The following is a 20067-nucleotide window of genomic DNA, read 5'->3' on the forward strand; positions in this document are numbered from 1 at the left end:
ATCAAGGCAATATAACACCATTGACTTCATATGTTTTATATGTTGTAATTTCAGCACATTTCAGTATGTAGAAACATGCATCTCATGAATAATGAGTCCATCTCTCTATTACAGCGCCGCATCTTCCTACGAGCTCATGCATGTTATTTCAAACAAGGCTGCACTGAGACAAAGAACTTCTAGATGGAACTGAATGATAATGAGTCAGTTCAAGGTGTCCATAATTATGTAACAACAGAAATGGAGCTTTAAATAAGCTTAGATTACTGTGACGCGTGTGTGTGTTTGTTTTCTTGCTGCTTTATGTGTTTGCTTGCATGAAATTAAATCCGGCTCATCCCTAAGGGTAGAAGAAGAATGGCAAATATCTGATGGTCCACACCTTTTAAGGATTGCTGTTTTGTTCCTGTTTGAACAAATTAAAGTGTTGTCTGTGGGTTGACATATTTGCAGTTCAATCCACATTCCTATTAAGTAAACCAGCCGGGATTAAACTCATCTAACGTTAAAAACTCCTGACTCTTTAAAATGAAAAAAAAAAACAACCCTCAGCGTTGGTCAGTAAAAACAGCATGTAGCCAGCTAAATGTTCACGCAGGATACCTCACCTCAGTCTGACCTCCTCTCCTTCAAAGAGGCCTCTCTGATCACCACATCATCCTAAGTGTGTGAGTTCAGAGGCAGGTCTCTCTAAAGAAACAGGCTTGTCTTGAGTGCAAGTCCGAGATCAGCTTGTGGCTACTGTGGATGCAAATGTGCTGTAAAAAAAAAAACATTCACAAGAAATAATCCTGCATAAAATATTTATGAAGTGGGTCAAGGAAACAGCACGCATCTAAAGTGTGCTTGAATTGTTTTCTTCAGATGTCACATTTTTAAAATTCAGGAGGACAAAAATCTTTTTTTAAAATACTAACACAATCCTTCTTTTGAATCACAAATTTTCAATTTACTGATCCTACAGGGAGACTGTGACTGAGTGCACTCATTTTACATTTTGCAGTGTGCAAAATCACCATTTCTTTAGGCTCAGCAGTTCCTCTCCCAGGAGCTGTACATACAGAGAGAGAGGGAAGAAGTCAGCACTTCTAAAGCATGGACAGACACAGTAGCAGCTGTTAGCACCAAAAACACATTATGCATAACCATCTTTCACTTAATGAGTAATACACTTGGACTCCAACGATGTGTACAAACAATGGAGGCTTCCTGCTTGCATGAGCTTTTTCAGGCAAACAGTCAAACTGCAATGTGCCTAAACAAGATTAGAGGTGGAGGGGCAAATATCAAATATTCCAGTACAAATGAGACTGTTTAGTAAGAAAAAAAAGTCTTTCCAACAGAAATATGTGACACCGACTCTCCACTGAATTCCACAGGATGTATCAGGTCTTATCTGATTTTGCCTTTGGACCTTATCTTCTGAGATAGGAAGAGAGCACAAGTCGCACAATGTGAAGAGTCAGGATGGAGCTCCTTATCTTTCTATCACATGGAGGAGAACCTCAGAGCCGATTAATGCTAAAACACACAGATATGGTCTGGCTGGTAGTACAGCTGGAACACAGCCCTGTTCACTAGTAGTAATAGCCGAACCGCATGCATGCCTTCATAATGATGTCATGATGCTGTGTGTGCGTGCATGCATATTGAAACCTATGTAAACAAGGAGGTTTAAACTTAAGTATAGCTCTGGGTTTTTAAATAAATACTGGCCTGAGAGTAGAAGAGATCTCTTAAAACACACACACACACACACATGCATAGCCATTGTGTCGGCTGCTGATAGTGTTAGCCATCCACCCTCAATGATGACAAGCAGGCAACTAAAGTCATCCCTAAGACAGCCACTGTGCTTATAAGTCATATCTTCTCTCCACCATCTGGAGTGTTAATATGAAATGCTGCTCTCCACCTCATCATCCACTGGATGCACTTAAAAGTAAGGAATAGCTGCTGGGAGCCACTTAAGGCTGCAGAAGATTTGGCAATAGTTTCACTGGCAATATTATTCTATCTGAATTGAATAGAAATAACATCGAATGGAGTATTTATAACCTCAGCATTTGGTTTGCAGCATGCATGTAAAGATAGATGAACAAAACCTGATAGCACAACATTGTTTTTGATGTTTTTGGTTATTTCCTTTCTTGTTTTGAATTTTGCAGTTGCAATACTCATTATAAGAAGTAGTTTGGAGAGGTGCTTGGATGACAACTGTTGGTAATTACAACTATCACATCCTTTTGTTTGTGCACAGCATGACAATCCATGAAATAGAAATAACAAAAAAGCACACATCAGTGTCCGGTACCTTTAATTGAAACAGTGCCTTTCGTTGATGGGCTTCATGGTAAGATTTTCAGCAATTCTATTTAAATTCTGAGTGCAGAGATAATTATCATTTATACTGAGAAAATGTTTCACTGAAAAAAAGCCACACATAAACGACTAAAATCAAAAATTGTGAGAACTGTTTTTCTTTTCATGTTCTCTCAATAAAAAAAAAACTATTAGGCTGAATGAAATTAAACCTTATTCAAATTTGTTATTCAAGCTGCCTTCATTCCTCCCCCCATTAAAATGACATCCAACCCCATGTGTGAATAGGCCCAGGATGACTTGTCACCAGACCCATATTACTGGGGCACATGTGCCAGTATTGATCCGCTGCGCCCCAGTAAAATATCTTATAACTAGCTCAGACAGACCCAACACAAACACATTTCATTTGCTGAGTAACATAATTATCTGATCTGTGATGAAGTGTTTGCCACAGATGCACACCGCCAGCTCCCACAGTTTAACATTTCATCCTCTCCAGTCCACAGATCTCCTCTATTGTTGGTTTTCATTCTTTGGAAAGTAAATAAATTAATGAACTCGCTTGTTTTATTGTTTGATGTGGAAAAAAGTGACACAAATTTTCAGTATTGTGCAGCTTTTTTTTTTTTTTTAACTTTTGGTGCCCTTCTGCAATTTCCATGGTAACATATCATACTTACTGGCAACAAGAGTAAAGTTTTGGTGCACATATTGGGAAATGTGCATTCTCTCTTTGACAAACTGTACATGCATATATTGTTTAGCACTTTTGCACACATGAGCAGGAAACTAAGAACATTTCAGAAATAGGGCCCCAGAGCTTGATCTCTAGTAGCCTCTAGTTGTCACGACACATACTTGACAGACCATATATTTCTTTTCTTTTTTTTTTCAAACCAGAGCACCCTTAAGGAGTGTGAGGTCACTATATTCTCACACACTTGGGGGTTCTCCTTATGCAAATCTTTTTTGGGATTTTCAAATTAAAGTTCCAAATATGACGACCAACCCTGTTCTGCAGCTATAGGTGAATGCAAAGTATAATTAAAACCAAAGCAATCGTTGTGATTGTTCAGAAATAATGAGGTGCACGTAAGCAGAGCGAACCTGAGGAGGGGTGTGCGGTGCGGTGCTGTGCGGTGCGGTGCGTGGTTGCCCACAGTGGTGTGCTGCAGTCCGCTGTAGAGTAAACTACACGGACATTAGCGGGCGCAGCGGCACAACCACCCAGCCGTGGGGGGATTAAAACAGCGTGCGAGGAGTGACTCGATAAAGGACCGTAGAAGCAACTGCGAAACCTCGGCGATCACAACAAGTCCGTCACAGCAGTTTGCAACAGCGAAACAACGCCGGAAAGGCTGTTGGTGAAACTCAGCGGCGCCGTTCATTGTGTTTCAGGCAGGGAGAGCTCGGCGGGAATGGCTTCATCTCCGTGCGGCAACAGCAACTTTGATTCCGGCCTGGAAATCAAAACTCGATCGGTGGAACAGACGCTGATTCCGTTGGTGTCGCAGGTGAGGAACAGAAAACCGACGTGTTATGTTGTTATTTCTTCGCATTTTATACTTTAAAACACAACAACAGCCGTGTTCGGACGCACCAGCCCAACTTTGGCTCTCGTGTTTACCTGTGCGTTTACTGCTGTGTTTAAAGTCCGTCAAAAGAATGGGAATTTAAGTGTCTCCAAGTTTCTATAACCCGTTGTTACGACTGTCATTGTTGTTGCACCGCATGTTTGTCCCTACTAAATGTTTGTAGAAGTTACAAACAGCAGATAATATTGGAAAATGTTAACATATGGGCCTAATACTGGGATAACAACCATAAAATAGTCATTATATCCCTCCACGGGTGTCTTTCATTGAAGAAAGACAACAACAAAAAAAAGTTATTGAAGTAGTCTCAGTTAATAGCAGTTAATTATAATTGCATATTTGAGAAAAGTTAAATTATAACAAAAAATCTTAAAATTGCCAGTTTGTCAAAACGGACATTTCCAGTGAGAGATGCGCAAAATATAATTCCCTAAATTGTGTGAACAATGTTTCAATTTGAACACAAAAACTTACATATGAAACCAGTCCTACTCACAGAATGGCCCTAAATGCAACTTGTAACCACTGAAGAGAAATGCAAATGAAGAAATGCAAAATAAATTGATTAGAAAGTTTTTGTTTAAAAAATATTGGTTACTATTTGAGATTTACAGTACTCTAGAAACTAAAGTAATTATTATACTGAGTCTCAGTTGTCACAGTTGAAATAGAAAAAATTGCTGTAATCCCTGTCGATTACTACTTTATGTAGTATACTGAATGTATATTGTGAGATTGGATATATGAAAGTTCACATTTATATTTACATTCCATTTCTTATTCTTGTCTATCTTTCTATAGTGCTGTAGTTGTTGCAAATGCATTTCATTGGTGCTGTACCGGTACAGTCATGCATGTGACAAATAAACAGTCTTCAGTCTTGAGTAAGACAAAGACCCACTTTAGTATTTGGTTATTGTGTGAAGAAGGTTTTGTAAAAACGGAAGTAATTGTTTTTAGATTCATGCTCAAGAATCAGAACACAGCGGGGGAGACAGACAGAAGGGTCGTGCAGAATCCATTCCAACCCCCCAACACCCATAATGAGCGATACAAAGACTAAACAGTCTATGTTGTTGTTATGGAGAAGTGAGTGGGTTACAGAATTACAGAGTTAGCTATATTGCCCTTAAAATGGGGAAGTAACAACAAAAGAAAATCAAACTTCAATCAAAGTTCCACTATCTTAAAAATGAAGAAAAAAGCAACAAAATGCTGGAGAATTGGAAAAACTTGTTTTCCTAGAGATTACCAGAACTTGTCGCTGCACTCCAATTTGAGAAAACGCAGCAAGAAGTCATAAAGTTACTCCTGTATAGTCTGCACAATCCTTTTTTTTTTTTCCAACTCTCAACCAGGCTGTAACTCTCCAGTTTCTCTTGAGTAATTGGGCCAATTTGAGGCACGTGTTTTGTTTCTCAATAAACAGAAGAAGATGAAAGACCCACTTAGAGCCACTGCAGTCTCTTGACAACTCCTCTCTTGCACACTTGAATCTGTAGTCCCAGCTTTAGGTTTGGGTCAAGGAGGTAATTAATGATTTTAGTTCAACAAAGTAGGGTGCAATGTCAGAGGCTGTTGTATAATGACTTCTAAACAATAATGTATTTTTTTGATGGTTCATTTCCATTGTAGGAACAATGCCAGGGAATACACTTTACTGCACGTCACTGTTTTAACAGGAGGCAGGTTGCGGTTTTTTTGGATAACAGGATCAGACCAGCCAGTGGTATGAATGCTAACGCCCTTTTATTGTCAAGGAGCTTATGGGACAGAGATTTGTAAATGTTCTGGAGTTTCCACTGAACAGCGGGTGGAAGAGAGAAGTGCATCACTGTTGTGTAACAGACAATGGAGAACACCACGATGAAAGATCCCTGACACGTCCCTCTGCTCTGTGAACACTGAAAGCTTCCTCTGTCTTGTTCGACTGACTCGTGAGAAACAAAAGGCCATCATCTGCCTTCTATGTTCAGTTCATTCTAGGGTTATTAAGTTGTTGTTTTTTTAAAAATGTACAAAATGAAGGTCAAATCAAGCCCAGGTAAAATTTTACCTGTGAGGTTAACACTAGTTATTGTTTTACTGCGGTTATTGCTGTGTTGTTCTGCAGCAGTGCAACGTAAATATGCTGGACACTGCATTATCTCAAATATTTACACTGCAGCAAACATACGGTGCACTCCTGCCCTCTGAGGAAGACCGGTCCAATGTCAGTGAGGAGAACATTCTCTACACTGTAACTGTATTCAGTATATTACAGTCCTTGGTTGAATAGTGGGCCTCAAGGACAATCTTGCCTAACTTCTTTCTTTCTTTTCTTTTTTTTTGCTACGTGAGGCATGTCCCCATAGCAACAGAGCTCTGCAATACTAAAAGAGTGAATATTTCTAAGGACTGTTATCTTCGTATGTTTTTTTTTTTTTGCTGTTGTTGGGATGTCATCAGAAGGACAGCCCCTCAGTCTGTGTTGTTCCATTGGTTTCCAGTCCTTCGAGCGTTTTCATCAAGCATGGACACGTTAACAGTTACTGTAAAGGTGCACACAACATTTTTGGCACCGAAACATGTTTTGTAACGATAACTGACTCAGTATAGAAAAAAAAAAGGAAAAGTAGAATTCTAAATTTGTCTGATTATTTAATTTTAATTGTATTTTTAACTGAAAGTTAATGGTAAGGGCATTGATTTCCAATGTGAATGAACAACATGAGTTGTATGATTTCCAGCTTATTGTCCAGTGACAATCTGCTGTTTTATAGGGTATTGGGATGTAGCAAGAGCATTGAGGTGCTGTACGTCTTTTGTGTTTTAGCATCTGATGTGCACAGAATGAAAACACTCAAATAAAATCATGTTTATACACCAGTGGTTGTTAGGAAGACAGATATTTAGCACTAATAGACCCTGATTACATTCTTAATGTGAGAAAATGAATTCAGTTAACAGGTTTACATGACAGATCTGAGAACTGACGATAAATGTGTGGTTATTAAATTATTACTATCAGTGTGAATGCACTGGCTGTGTGGGCTGTATCGTAGAGACTTTCCTTAAATGAAGCTTTGTGCTCTTGTGTGTGTCTGCATGCCCGTGTCTTGAAAGGGTCATTAGATAAAGATGAAGGAGGAAATGAAAACCTCGTCATTTAGTAAAGCTGGTGTTTGATAAGGTATCACACTGTGCATTATCTACTTCCTGTATAACTCCTTTCCTTTCCTTTCCTTTCCTTTCCTTTCCTTTCCTTTCCTTTCCTCTCCTCTCCTCTCCTCTCCTCTCCTCTCCTCTCCTCTCCTCTCCTCTCCTCTCCTCTCCTCTCCTCTCCTCTCCTCTCCTCTCCTCTCCTCTCCTCTCCTCTCCTCTCCTCATTGATGGTGATATCGTCAGGCCTCTGCTATCAGCGTCACTCCCACCAGTGTAATTATAGACCTGGGAGTCTCCAGGCCTCGCAGTGTACACACACACGCACACACACCGGACACATACACACAGTCCCACCCACCTCCTCCTGAGGCTTGTGTGTTCATCTGCCTCACGGAGTTGTTGTGTAGTCTTGTTTTCATAATCGTGGCCACCTGGATGTTTTCCACCTGCATCCCCTGTTATTTTGAACGTAATCTTCACTCTTTTTAAAAGGGGTCATTGATTTTAGAAGCGCCCTAAACAGCTGGAAATGTTCTAATGTGCTTTACTTCACCATTTGTGATGTAGCTATCTCATTGCCAATGCACTTGCAGAGTGAGGGGTAATGACTTTATCTGGTGGTGGTCAAAGACGTAATGGGTGTCACACAGAGAGAAGGAAACCTGTTGGATGTGTCTGCTTATTGCTTGTGTTCTACCCATGATGTTCTCCATAACCAGCTGGAAGGCAGTTAGAAATAATCTGACTGTATTTGATTAGTGAAAAAAACAACTCTGTTTGCGGATATTAAGAATGATGGGGTGTTCCAAGTAAAAACACACCAATCTCGTTTGAGCACAAAGTGGGTGGTCGTCGGTCTGACGAAGTGTAAGGATGTTGTTTCAAGGTAAAGACGTGTGGGAACGAATGAGGGTCAGGGTGTAATATCTGAGACTTTGATCAAATCTGTGAAAATTTAAACACTTCTGACACCTCAGCCTTGTGATTACATGGCTGTGCTGCTTCCATCATTTATCTACAGGGCTATGCCAGAAGTTTCTTACAAGGTTTTCTACTATAATTGGGCCTGGAAAATCTGTTCAGTGTCCAAGTACGTTAGCGTTGACTTAATCGCGCTTCCAGGGGTTCTGCGGGGCTTTTGATTTTACCTACTGATGTGCTAAAAAGGACTGTGAGCAGGAGGAAAAAAGATTTTCTGTGTTGGCTTTGCTCTAAAACTGGATTCAGACTGCATTTTTATGCACCAAATGAAATGTCATTGGCAGGTGTGATCGTACAATTTGCTCAGAACAATTGCACTTGTCACACAAATCCCCCATTATACAAAATGCTGACAAAAAAAAATTGCTCCACAGGCATACTCTGTTAACAGCTCTGTAAGCATAACCATCGCTCAGAGTCTGAGCCCTCATTCTGGAAATATCGGAAATGGAGTTTCACTGAGGTATGAGGCACCACTTCCTTCCTAAAGTCCCTGGTTTGTGGTGAGGTGACATGACAAACGTCCAGGTAGTGGAATTGTTTTTTTATACCCAGACAGAGAAGCATTGCTGTCGCCACAAGGCCTAACAGATCTGCTTCTTGCAGCCGTATGATGAAAATGAAGACAAATGCGTTCCTGTCATGAAGACAAAACCACGCAAAGATTACCGTGCACCGCAGACTTGCATGCATGTGCGTACACACTTACAGACTGAACACTTGGTACCTCCTCGGAACGAGAAGGAATAAGACTTTGTTCTGTGTATTTGTTTGCACAAAGGGATGATGGGGGATTATGGTGTGGTTTTTCTCTTTCTTCATATTTTAGCGTATAGATATATATAGAAAAAATGGTAAATATTTTTATAATTTTGACATCACCTTGAAATCATCCAGTATATTCACTAACAACTCACCTTTTCCCCCATGTGGTGGTGATCTTTTCATTCCCTGTGTAAAAGACTGGTGTTAGGTATTGTGTTTAGTCTCATCAAATCTCATTGAGTTTCAGACATCAGATCTCTAAATCCCGGTGAACATGACTCACAGTGTTGTGATTTCTCAATGGAAGGTTGTGTAAACACAACCAGCCTCCCCGTCTCATCCAACTGAAATTCCATTTAACGTCTTGTTTTCTCTTGGAGTGACTGTATTCGTAGGCTAACTTTGCCATTTTGGAGAATTCGGATCTCCTCTCACGTCAATTGGACGTCCTCCCCTAAGCCTCCCATCCTTACCCTTTTCATTGTCAGCTTTGTTAATCTCTCTGACACTTGCATGCACACACACACAACTGACATGACCAGTGTTTCCCCCCTTGTCCTCCCCCTCACACCTCTTCTCACATATTGCTCTCAGGAGAGTGAGTACAGACCACCGCTATCTAAAAGTGCTGATAAAAGGCCTGTCTCATAGTGTGATGCTTTTTCCCTGGCTGTAATATATTACAAAATGTGAATTTTCTTTTCAGTGTGTGTTTTTCGTCAATGAAAAGAAAACCTCCAAAAAGAACTCAACCTTAGGAGATCGACCACCCAGAGAGAAAAGGAGTTAACACAATGGTTGAAAAAGCTATCTCACCCTCATTGAAGTTATCTAGAAGATGTGGTTAATAGTGATAACCACATTTAATTGCCTAAGGAAAAGCTTTTTGCACCCAACTTTAGCTGGCAGGTTTATAAAGTATTGATTAAGCATCTGTCTTATTATCTAGCTACCTCATGACCAGTGTTTGCATCTCACATTTATGTCAACTGGAAATGTTATGAACACAATTCCTTATATCATAGTTGTAAGGATATGGTGATATTCAGTGCACATTTGCAGTCTTAATTGAAATTCTATGACTCAACGGTTCTCCAGTCCACTCAGCCCATTTGCATTTTTGGGCTTGTGTGGCTCTAAGAGGATTACTATACCATTCACATCTGTATCAAGTGACTGTGGCCCATCACCAGCCTTTAGTTACAGTGTAATCTTAGCTTATGATGATTAGATGGCAATGAGACATCTCAAGAGGTTGAGCACACAGGAAGCGATGTCTATCGGTGGGGATATGATGCTTAATGTAATGCTTTGTGTTGTCCTGCCCTCACTCACTGCCAGCACCCTGTGTTGTTGAAATGAATGCATAAACACATACCCAGAATCACACAGGAACATGCGTCCCGACCCTGATTACTCTGTGGTTGTATGGAGACCATCTGTGGACTTAAAAGGGGAGGCAGCGGATCAGTTTCCCTGCTAATCCTCCTGTTGCTGTACTTTTAATATTTAAGTCAGATAGTGAGACAGTAAGACAGCAAAAAAGCAGATTGGTGGTTCCTCCATTCAAAATTCAAAGCAAATATTGAAATGAATGAATGAACAGAAACACCTGCCATTGCATGAAAGGGCAGTTCACTTATTATAACTCTGATAGCATGTACCCTCCCACTCGTCTGGAGATGGGACACGATATATCCATATCGTCTGGACGACCGTGGGTAAACAGATCGGTCTTTGGCAGCTAGCTATGTGCATCCCATTGCCTTGAATTGTCGGCACAGAGGAGTGATCGTTCCAGACTCCAGCACCCAACATTGACGAGGATAGTTGTTTGTGGTCTGGGATCCAAGCCTTGCTTGGTAAAAAGCTTGGCCCATTTCTTCTCTGTGCTACAAACAGATGTGGATACATGTTCTTCGTTTTAATTCTGTACATAATCAGATTTCAGCGTATTTACAGATATGGATTTGGAAAGAGGCAAAATAAAATAGAATGTTTGAGTTGCAGGCCAGTTCTGAATTTATAGGGAAGGTTTTTTTTTTATGATTTCAAAGAGTTTTTGTTGACAATTGAAGAGGGAGAGCTGATCATTTTAAATTGCAATTTATCCAAAAGGCGCCCCGTGACTCATTGAGATCATTGAGATGCATTTAATGTCCTCATATTCCTGAAGTGTCTTACAGTTCAAACTTCTGCTCTATGAGACTTACTGATCAAATACATAATCTATCTGTTTTTATGATCTTATTACATTCTTCAATATAATGAAGTTCTCCAACATGAGAACTGCTGGATTGAGACATCTGGAATGATTCTTCTTCTAAATTGTGCTTTTGTGTGGATATGATAATTAGACAAATCCTTGGAGAATATACTGTATGTGCTGGGATTTATATATTTTAGGCCATGGGACACAGAAAAACTGTACATACCATAGATCCCAGAGCATCGTATTTGTTCCTCTCTCCTGCTCCAGCAGCAACACTGCTGACTGTACCATGGAGGAATCCTTCAGTCTGGCTTGTATGTGTTAATTACTTTCTCAGAGCGTCTCTGAACTTCTCCCCTCTTGATAATGAGTTCTTTTAAAGAGATGAAGTTTGACATGATAGAACAAAGAGAGCGTGAAGGATGCAGAGAACACAGAATACCAAACATTTTCTTATCTTTTTTTTATTTTATTTCTGAATAATCTGAATTTTCAAATATTTAAATTTGGCAGGCTGTTACTCCATCTTTCCTCCCTTGGTTTTAATTATGAGAGCACATTATGTAATTCTTTTGTCGCAGATCTCAGCAGAGTAATTTAATTAGTTGTTATCTAAATTATGTGGCAATTTTGACCTTGAGCAACAGGATCAGTATCAGACCATAAAACCCTGCAGAATAAAACTTTGAATAATGCAGAGCATACGTTAAACTCCTTCACTTTACCATATTATTTCCAAGTGTCGGTCTGAGGAAGTATTAGTATGTAAGAAGCTGTAGCACCTTGTTTGTATGCCTGACACCCTTCCTCTGTTGCTATACCCAATTTCCTGATTTTGTTTTCCTCTCACACACCTTTGTCTTTTGCTCTTCGTTCGGTCTAAAGCCTTGTCCTTAGGTTCTCCCCCTTTATCCCCACTTAGCCTTCTGTTTTCTCACTTTTTATCTCAATATCTCCTGAGAGACTTGTGTCCCCGTATCACCTCATTAATTTCGGTCTATTGAAAACCCTTCCCAGACAACATGCTGTGCACAGAGCCAAAAAAGTGCATCCTTACCATTTCTCACAAACTATGCTGTAAACTGAGATGTAATCCTCATTTCTGCACCTATCCACTTTGTAACCAGCTCAACCACATTTGGCTCTCTGTTTTTGACACGGAATACTTGAGATTGATTGGTTTGTCTGAGCATCAGATATCTTCAGGGTTGATGTTGTTGAAGTTTTCCACCAGTTGATTTAACACAAATACTGTTAGGTACTTGGCCAAATGAGTACATTTAAGTATTGCTTTTGACACATCACCCTACTTCCATGTACGCAGGGCTTGTCAGGATCTTAAACATTGACTTTTATCTGATGTCTGTAAAGATTCAACTGACATCACATTTTATGATGTTGATGCTTAGATAGTTATTTTGGACATTAACGAACCGTGGATTCAACCTACGTATGATCCATCAGATCTATTGGTAAGATGTTCTCATTTTATCACGGTTTTTGGGTGACTGGAGCTGGTGGGTGACAGCTGGGGGCCAGCCAGTCGGCAAAATACAGTCCAGTGTGGGTGTACTCACACACTCACAGCTCCATTCCCCTATAAATAAGTTAAAGTCACTCAGCTTCTATAAATAATTTTCCGCTTGTTGTTGTCGAATGTTATCTGAAGTGCTGAAATAAGCTTTTTGAGTTGCTAATGATATAAAACTTATCTTGCATGTTAGATGTACTAATATCAGTCTTTAATTATTAATGTGATTTTATTTTTTGGGGTGTTAGATTGTATCACTGCTTATAAGTTATTCTGGTGCTAGTTCAATTGAATGTTTTTACTGAACCCTGCTGCAGCTTTGAATGTGTAATCACAAAAATGTAGTAAAAGCCTACTTCCCGCAAGCCCTTATGACTTATAGAGAGCTGGTGTGTCACAGTGCTGGTCATTATTTGGGGAACCACTTCACCAGGATCACATTTCAGACTCCTACAATATGTGCTGTGTTGAATGCTTTCTAAAAATGTGCCGATGTATTCTTCATAGGACCAACACGGCGCAGGTCAAAAGTCAAAGTCTCAAAGGAGAGCTTTCTCCACTCTATACCAGCTGGTATGCATTAGTTAGTGCCTTACCCACCCCAAGGGCTTGAACTTCGCCTTGCTTTGTTCGTTCATCGCTTTCATCAGGAGATCGTCCTTCTCAGTAACCCTCTGCATTGAGGGGGTTTTGATGTTAGGTTTGACACCCCGAGTTGATTTATTAAAATATATTCACTCACTTTTTCAAGTTCATTTCATCTCAGATGTTTAACAATAAAGACCATATTGAAGGACACCACCTGAAGGACGTCACAGGACCCCTGCTGGACCCCCTGCAGTTTGCCTATTGGGCAAACAGGTCAGCGGATGATGCAGTCAACATGGGACTGCATTTCATCGTGGATCATCTCGACCACCCAGGGACATATGCACGGATCCTGTTCATTGACTTCAGCTCGGCATTCAACACCATCATCCCTGAGTTGCTCTGCTCCAAACTTCACCAGCTCACAGTCCCTTCTGTCATTTGTCAGTGGATCACCAGCTTCCTGACAGACAGGACACAGCAGGTGAGGCTGGGGGCGATCACCTCAGACACTCGGACAGTCAGCACCGGTGCCCCCCAGGGTTGCGTCCTCTCTCCGCTGCTCTTCTCCATATACACCAACGACTGCACATCTTCACACCCAGCCGTCAAACTCCTGAAATTTTCAGATGACACAACTGTCATTGGACTCATCCAGGATGGGGATGAGTCTGCATACCCACCAGCTAGTGGACTGGTGTAGTCGCAACAACCTGGAGCTGAACACGCTCAAGACTGTGGAGATGACAGTGGACTTTAGGAAGTTACCCTCCCCTCTGCTCCCCCTCACCATCGCGGACAGCCCTGTGGACTCGGTGGAGAGCTTCAAGTTCCTGGGGAACTGTTTCCCGGGACCTGAAGTGGACTCTCCACATCAGCTGTATCCTCGAAAAGGCCCAGCAGAGGATGTACTTTCTCGGGCAGCTAAGGAATCACGGTCTGCCACAGGAGCTGTTGGTTCTGTTCTACCCGGCAGTCATTGAATCGGTTCTGTGTTCCTCCATCCCAAAGGGACAGGACAAGACTACAAAGAACAATCAGGTCTGCTGAGAAGATCACTGGGACCTCCCTGCCCTCCCTCCAAAAGCTGTACTCCTCAAGAATTAGGAGTTCGGGCAGGGAAGATCATCTCAGACCCAACACACCCTGGACACCGACTATTTAGAAGTCTACCCTCTGGGAGGCGCTACAGAGCCCTCCTCTCAAAAACCACCAGACTAAAGAACAGTTTCTCCCCCCAAGCCATAAGACACTTGAACAATAAATGTTAAATTATTTGTCTCCAGTCCTTGCAACCTGTTTACATATGCACTCAGCCATTGTACATTGTGTCCCCCCCCCACCTACTGCGTTTTGCGTTTTATGTTTTGTATTTAGTATAGTTATTTATAGTATTTAAAGTATTTGGAATAGTTAAATTGTAAAGTTTGAGACACCACCTGCCGGAAACAAATTCCTTGTCTGTTTTTCGACAAACAATGGCCAATAAAACTGATTCTGATTCTGATATCCTTGAAAGTGCCTTTTTTCCATTTCCAACTGAGGATTCGTCTCCTTTACGCTTTGAATCTTATCTTCCCATTTCCTGTCTTTCATCTGTGAGATATTTTTCAATGACTCAAAAGCTGGGAGGGCAAAAAAAACCTTAACATAGTGAAAATAATCTCTCAACTTTTTAAAAAAAAAAATAAATTTGTGTCTCAATAGGCGATTCCAAAAAAAAAGACAATTTTTCTTTGTCACTTTGCTTCTTACTTAAGAAGACAAGTGTTATTACTTTAGAAACACATCCTTGTCTCTGTGGCAGGTGTACTGGCTCAGCATCTTGCAGTGCAATTGTTCTTTTTCAGCAGAACATGCTATCGCTGGAGGAGGCTGTCACAGAGCCTGGTTAAGCCACTTTCACACACTGTTCACTGCACACTATTATTTGCCCATTACTTGTAATTACCCATCACGATGACTGATAGAATGTTTTCGAGGCTGAGTTGGCAAGCAGTTAGGATTTTCCTGTTGAGGACTTTATATAATTACCCAGTCATTAAACAAGACTCAGTGTGAAGACAACCTGAGGGGGAGACTTGCCATTGGCTCGACATTCATATGGGCTGTGGATGGAGCATATTGTCGTCCCTCTTGTGTTGCATCCAAGAAAGTGACTCTGGGACAACTGTTTGAGTAGTTGCTTCTTCATCCTGGAGACCGAACGGACCAAAGCATAGAACTCCCTGAAAATTCAGTTATCTACCAAAATAATGTGTCCTGTATTTAAAGCTAAAGTGCTAATAATTATTGCAATGATGCAGACTGTAATTGTCTCATAAGTTTTGGATTGGATTCCATCTAAATGATGTTGGGTGATGACCCGGCAATAGTTATCTGACGAGTGTCTTCGATTTACAGTTCTGCCTTTTTGAGTTTTGCCCAGGTAATCATCGATCTTCATTGGCGGCTTGTGCAAGGTTGAAGAGTGCCATAAAGCCTCATCAGGAACTGACGTGGAACCTTTTCAAATTTTTTCGTATTAAGTTTCAGGGACACAAACAAATAGATACTGCAGCAAGAACAAAGATTGAACAGCTGTCTTGATTTTTTTAGATGCTTTTTCCAGTGAGCTGCCATGGAGAAAGATTTGCTATAGTTCTTTCTTTCTTTCCATTTACTGTTTTTGTGGATTTTTTAGGGTGACACTAATCTAAATTGGTCAACCATGGGACATTGCTTTAACTTTGCTCTTATGCCCATGTTAGAATACTATACATCTCACAGTGGATTTAGTTATCCATTAATTGTACATATTGCTCTTCTTATGTTCACCAAGACTTGTCTGTAAATGAAACCTTCCGCTGAAATGTTATTGTTTGCTTTTCTGCCTCTTCTCTTCCTGCAATGTAACCACTTGCCTAATGCAATTATATGCATATTCTATTACAGAGCTGCAAGTCTCATTCAATTAGTGAAACCAATATGACTTCAAAACCCAGGCTCAGGCTGTTTGGAATTTAAAAAATGATTCTCCTGAATGTTGCCAGGAGCCAAATGTGATATGGAGATCATAAGACCTCACGTAGAAATGTAATATTTGATGTGTCAGTGTTTTTCTGGTATGTTTTGCTTCCTGCGTTACATTTCCTTGCCAAATTAAACAACTGTCATATTTGCAGGCAGAAAATGTATAGGAGACATCTTTATGACATAACCTGGTCATCCATGGAACAAAGAGCCCAGTGTAGCCTCGGGAAATTTGTAACTACATACTGTTATGGCCCTGTGTGTGTGTGTGTGTGTGTGTGTGTGTGTGTGTGTGTGTGTGTGTGTGTGTGTGTGTGTGTGTGTGTGTCTGTGTGTGTGTGTGTGTGTGTGTGTGTGTGTGTGTGTGTGTGTGTGTGTGTGTGTGTGTGTGTGTGTGGGCGTGTGTGTGTGGGCGTGTGTGTGTATTTTTCTGTTAGGTTCCCGCCTCTCTTGCCTAGCCACCCTCCAGTCTTGGCTCGTCCCACTCCTCCCAGGTCCCAGGTCCTCAACCAGAGTGGGGGACCGCAAATACTATTCATTTGTTCAGAAGTGGTGGCTGTTATCACAGTTACTCCTGCATGACATTGTCTATTCCTTTGTTTGTTTGAGCAGCATCCATTGCCCTTTTCGTTAATTTATTAGCTTTTGTTAATAGATAATTTTATTTCTATCAATTAACACCTGGATTTCTATGTTACAGTTTTCCATAGATGAGCTGGGTTGTCCAGTGACGCTGTCTATATGAAATCATGAATGTTCGGTAGAAACGGACATAGATCAAAGATGTGTTGTTGGGTGACAGATCCCTTGAAAACAAGGCTTTTATTGTCTACGGTTTTTGGGATCCCTTGCTTTCTATTTTCAGCTGGTTTCATCTTAAATTGTGTTATTCCTCTGTTTTGGATGATGACCGAGAGGTGTGGTTGATCAATGATGCTGAAATATTTGGTACTCCCATAAAATAAGGTGTTGGATGATGACAAATGCCCACTCTGCCAAGTGCATGGTTGTCATCATCACCCACACGGTTGCAGGAAAATGTTGAGCCTGATCTCCAGCATATAGATGGAGGCTTCACTAATGACACACAGAGGGACAAGGTTTGATTTATTGCTTTATTGCTTTTTACCTTGGCAGCACAACTTGTCCTGCATTTTGCTCAAAACTAAAGACAGAGAAGCAAAAGGAAAAGTATTTGTTGAAAGTAGACACACTTCAAGTGATAGTTAAAGTCTTTAATGTGGTTTCTCAATAATGAAGCTTTCTTTAAGTCTTTCAATGCCTCTTGGTGCTTCATAGAATTCAGTACTGGCTTTAGTTTAAATTTGATCTTTTTTATTGACTATTTTCCTACCAACAAAGGGTTTAAAAAGACACTACACTTTGTGTCATGGTCTGGTGTTTCTCAGACTCCCTCTGCTTCCTTTTCCATCTCCGTTAATCTCGGCTCATGGTTAAAAAGACCAAAATATTGATCCACAGCAAGTGCAATTTGTCTGCCATTGAATCAGTTGTCCCACACGCTTTCTCACCTTGACTGTCTCCATTATTATTTTTGAAAAGTTGTAATTTCTTTACCAGCTCACTCTACAATACCTCAAAAACTTTTTTAAGACCCGTTTGATTTCTGTTTGGTCATCTGCGGTTCCTCTCAGCCCTGCCATGTCTTTGCCTCTTAGCTGTCCGCCCTGGTCCTTTATTTACCCAATGCTCTCTGCCACTCAGCCACCTATCTTTCCATCACAGCTGTCTGGTTGTTATTCTCCCAGGTTTATCATTCCCTCTTATCATCTGCTGCTGGTCTGTCTAGGCTTCCTGCACCTCATGTCAGCTTGCCTGATCTCACAGTAGGCTGTGTGTTCCTGTCATTGCACTTACAAAACCGAGTAAATGAGGTGTCGCTATGCTTATTTATACTTAAATAAAACATACTCAAACACGAAATGAGATTTTCCTGTACATGGGAAGCAAAAAATTTTAATAGAATGTACTATTGATATTACTGATAAAAGATGGCAAACATTAAGCAAAGACTGATTTGATTTTGCCTTCCAGTAAACAACAACTAGTTCGGGTCAGAATGACTTTGGAGATCCTTTGATATTTCACAGGTTTCCCATTAATTCCAGTCAGTCGTGACGTAAAAGAAAATTAGCACAAATTTGTTCCTGATTTCCTTTTAGCTACGACATGAGAAGTAAACATGCCTGCTGACAAGACCTTGAATCAAATTCTCATGCTTATGTGAAACAATTACAAATATGTAATCTGAAAACCCAGGGCCTTCTTCCTATCCTCTTATTTGGAAATCTGTCCCAAAGAAGAGTCTGAGAGGTTGCGAACACTCGAACCGTGGCAGAGCACCAAGAATCAATGCCAAGCTGTAATACCAGGGGGATTATATTTGTCATTTATTTGATAGAAAATGGCCCCCTTGAAAAGTATGGGCTTATTTTTATGGGTTTGGTCTACTCTGTGCCAACCTTACAATCCATTCTTTTGTTTTGGCTGGGAGTTCCTGCACACCCGTGGGCAGGAAGAGCCAAGTCACTGTCAGTTTGCAGTAATGTAGAACCAATATTTGTCATAAGTCACAACTAAAGGATGATGGAACAATTGAAAAATTGAATTTTTCAATTTCTACTCCCTTCCAAAAAAAAGTCTTGTTCCAAAAGCTAAAATAAAGTTATGAAGTCCCGTTTCAAAAGCTAAAAAAAGTTATGGAGTCAGCACTGTCACAACTGCTATTATTCATTGCTAAAGTTTAGAAGCTGTCCATTAAAGAGAGCCTGCATTATGTATTCTTTTGTACTCAACAACAACTTAAACCATTTAATCTGACCAAGATAGAATTTCTCACAACTAAAAAAAAAAAAAGACAGTGCAAACTTCAGCAGCATTTGCCTTTGTTTGGTGGTTGAATGAGTCACACAAAGAGCCAGGAGCTGCATTTCTGTTGACCCTGCAATGGTCAGATGCCACCTCAGCCTTTACTGGAAAGTCAAGGTCATAGGCAGTGATTTTACTGCAAAGAGGAATAGGAATGACAGACAGCAAATCATTTTACTCCCCTGGCAGATGCACAATAAAAGAAACTGAAATATAACCTCTGCGATATAATAAGAATGACAAAAAAGAGAAGTGCTATTGCTGGGGATGTACCAAGAGTGTCAATATTTGAAAACTGCCTGATACCAAAAGTTGGTACTGAATGACTGATCAGTCTTCGTCAGTCTTTATTCTTTTGCAGGTTATTCTTTAATGTGGTATTATCTGGAAAAAATCCAGGAATCAGGAACCTTTGCTAATTGTAACCTTGTGTTTTTCTAGATTTTTTTCCTATATGATTATTTATGTTTGAAGATTGTAGGACATTTTCTAGTGATTTAAAGTGAGATGAGTGGATTGATAAGACTTTAAAACCAAGTTAAAGTTAGAATCAAGGTAAAACTAGGATCTGGTCAATTTAACTAAGTTTATATCAACCTGCATGCTTACCAACAAATAATTTCCTCAGTGTTTCAAAAATGAGGTATAGTAATGCTTTATTGACGCCACTGTTCTACATGTTAACTCAATGCTGGTAACAGCATTGAATTTAACTACAGGTAATATTCATATAAATCTATAGGCCGTGTAAACCCCAGTGTGTTGCTGTCTCTTCAGTAAAATAAATGCTTTAAGCTCAGAGAATGCTGTCACAGCATGTTAAGTGGGGTGCGTGTAGAAGTCAAGGCCCAGGTGAGCCGCTGCCTCGGGCTGCTCTGGATCTGACACCGACCCGTCAGTACATTCCTAGCTGCTTCTCCAGGTACAGAAGAAGGAGCAGGTGACCAGTTGGAACATCTAGAGGGGGTTGACCCGGCAGTCCCGTGTTCAGGGCACATCTCACCTATCATGGGGTGATCCTTCCC

At 40.5% G+C, this 20067-nt stretch overlaps 1 protein-coding gene across 3 annotated transcripts in view; it reads left to right on the forward strand.

The window, feature by feature from the left end:
- The first annotated feature begins 3482 nt into the window (after nt 1–3482).
- ctnnal1 (catenin (cadherin-associated protein), alpha-like 1) overlaps nt 3483–20067 on the forward strand; it is a 44239-nt gene continuing 27654 nt past the window's right edge. For all 3 annotated transcript variants that reach the window (XR_011038016.1, XM_068333591.1, XM_068333592.1), the window contains exon 1: nt 3483–3839. Coding sequence is in view for 2 of the 3 variants with exons in the window: in XM_068333591.1 (XP_068189692.1) it covers nt 3744–3839 (96 nt within the window). In the remaining variant the exon portion in view is untranslated. The remainder of the gene's footprint in view (nt 3840–20067) is intronic.

Source organism: Antennarius striatus, chromosome 14 (genome assembly GCF_040054535.1).
Source record: "Antennarius striatus isolate MH-2024 chromosome 14, ASM4005453v1, whole genome shotgun sequence".
NCBI lineage: Eukaryota > Metazoa > Chordata > Actinopteri > Lophiiformes > Antennariidae > Antennarius > Antennarius striatus.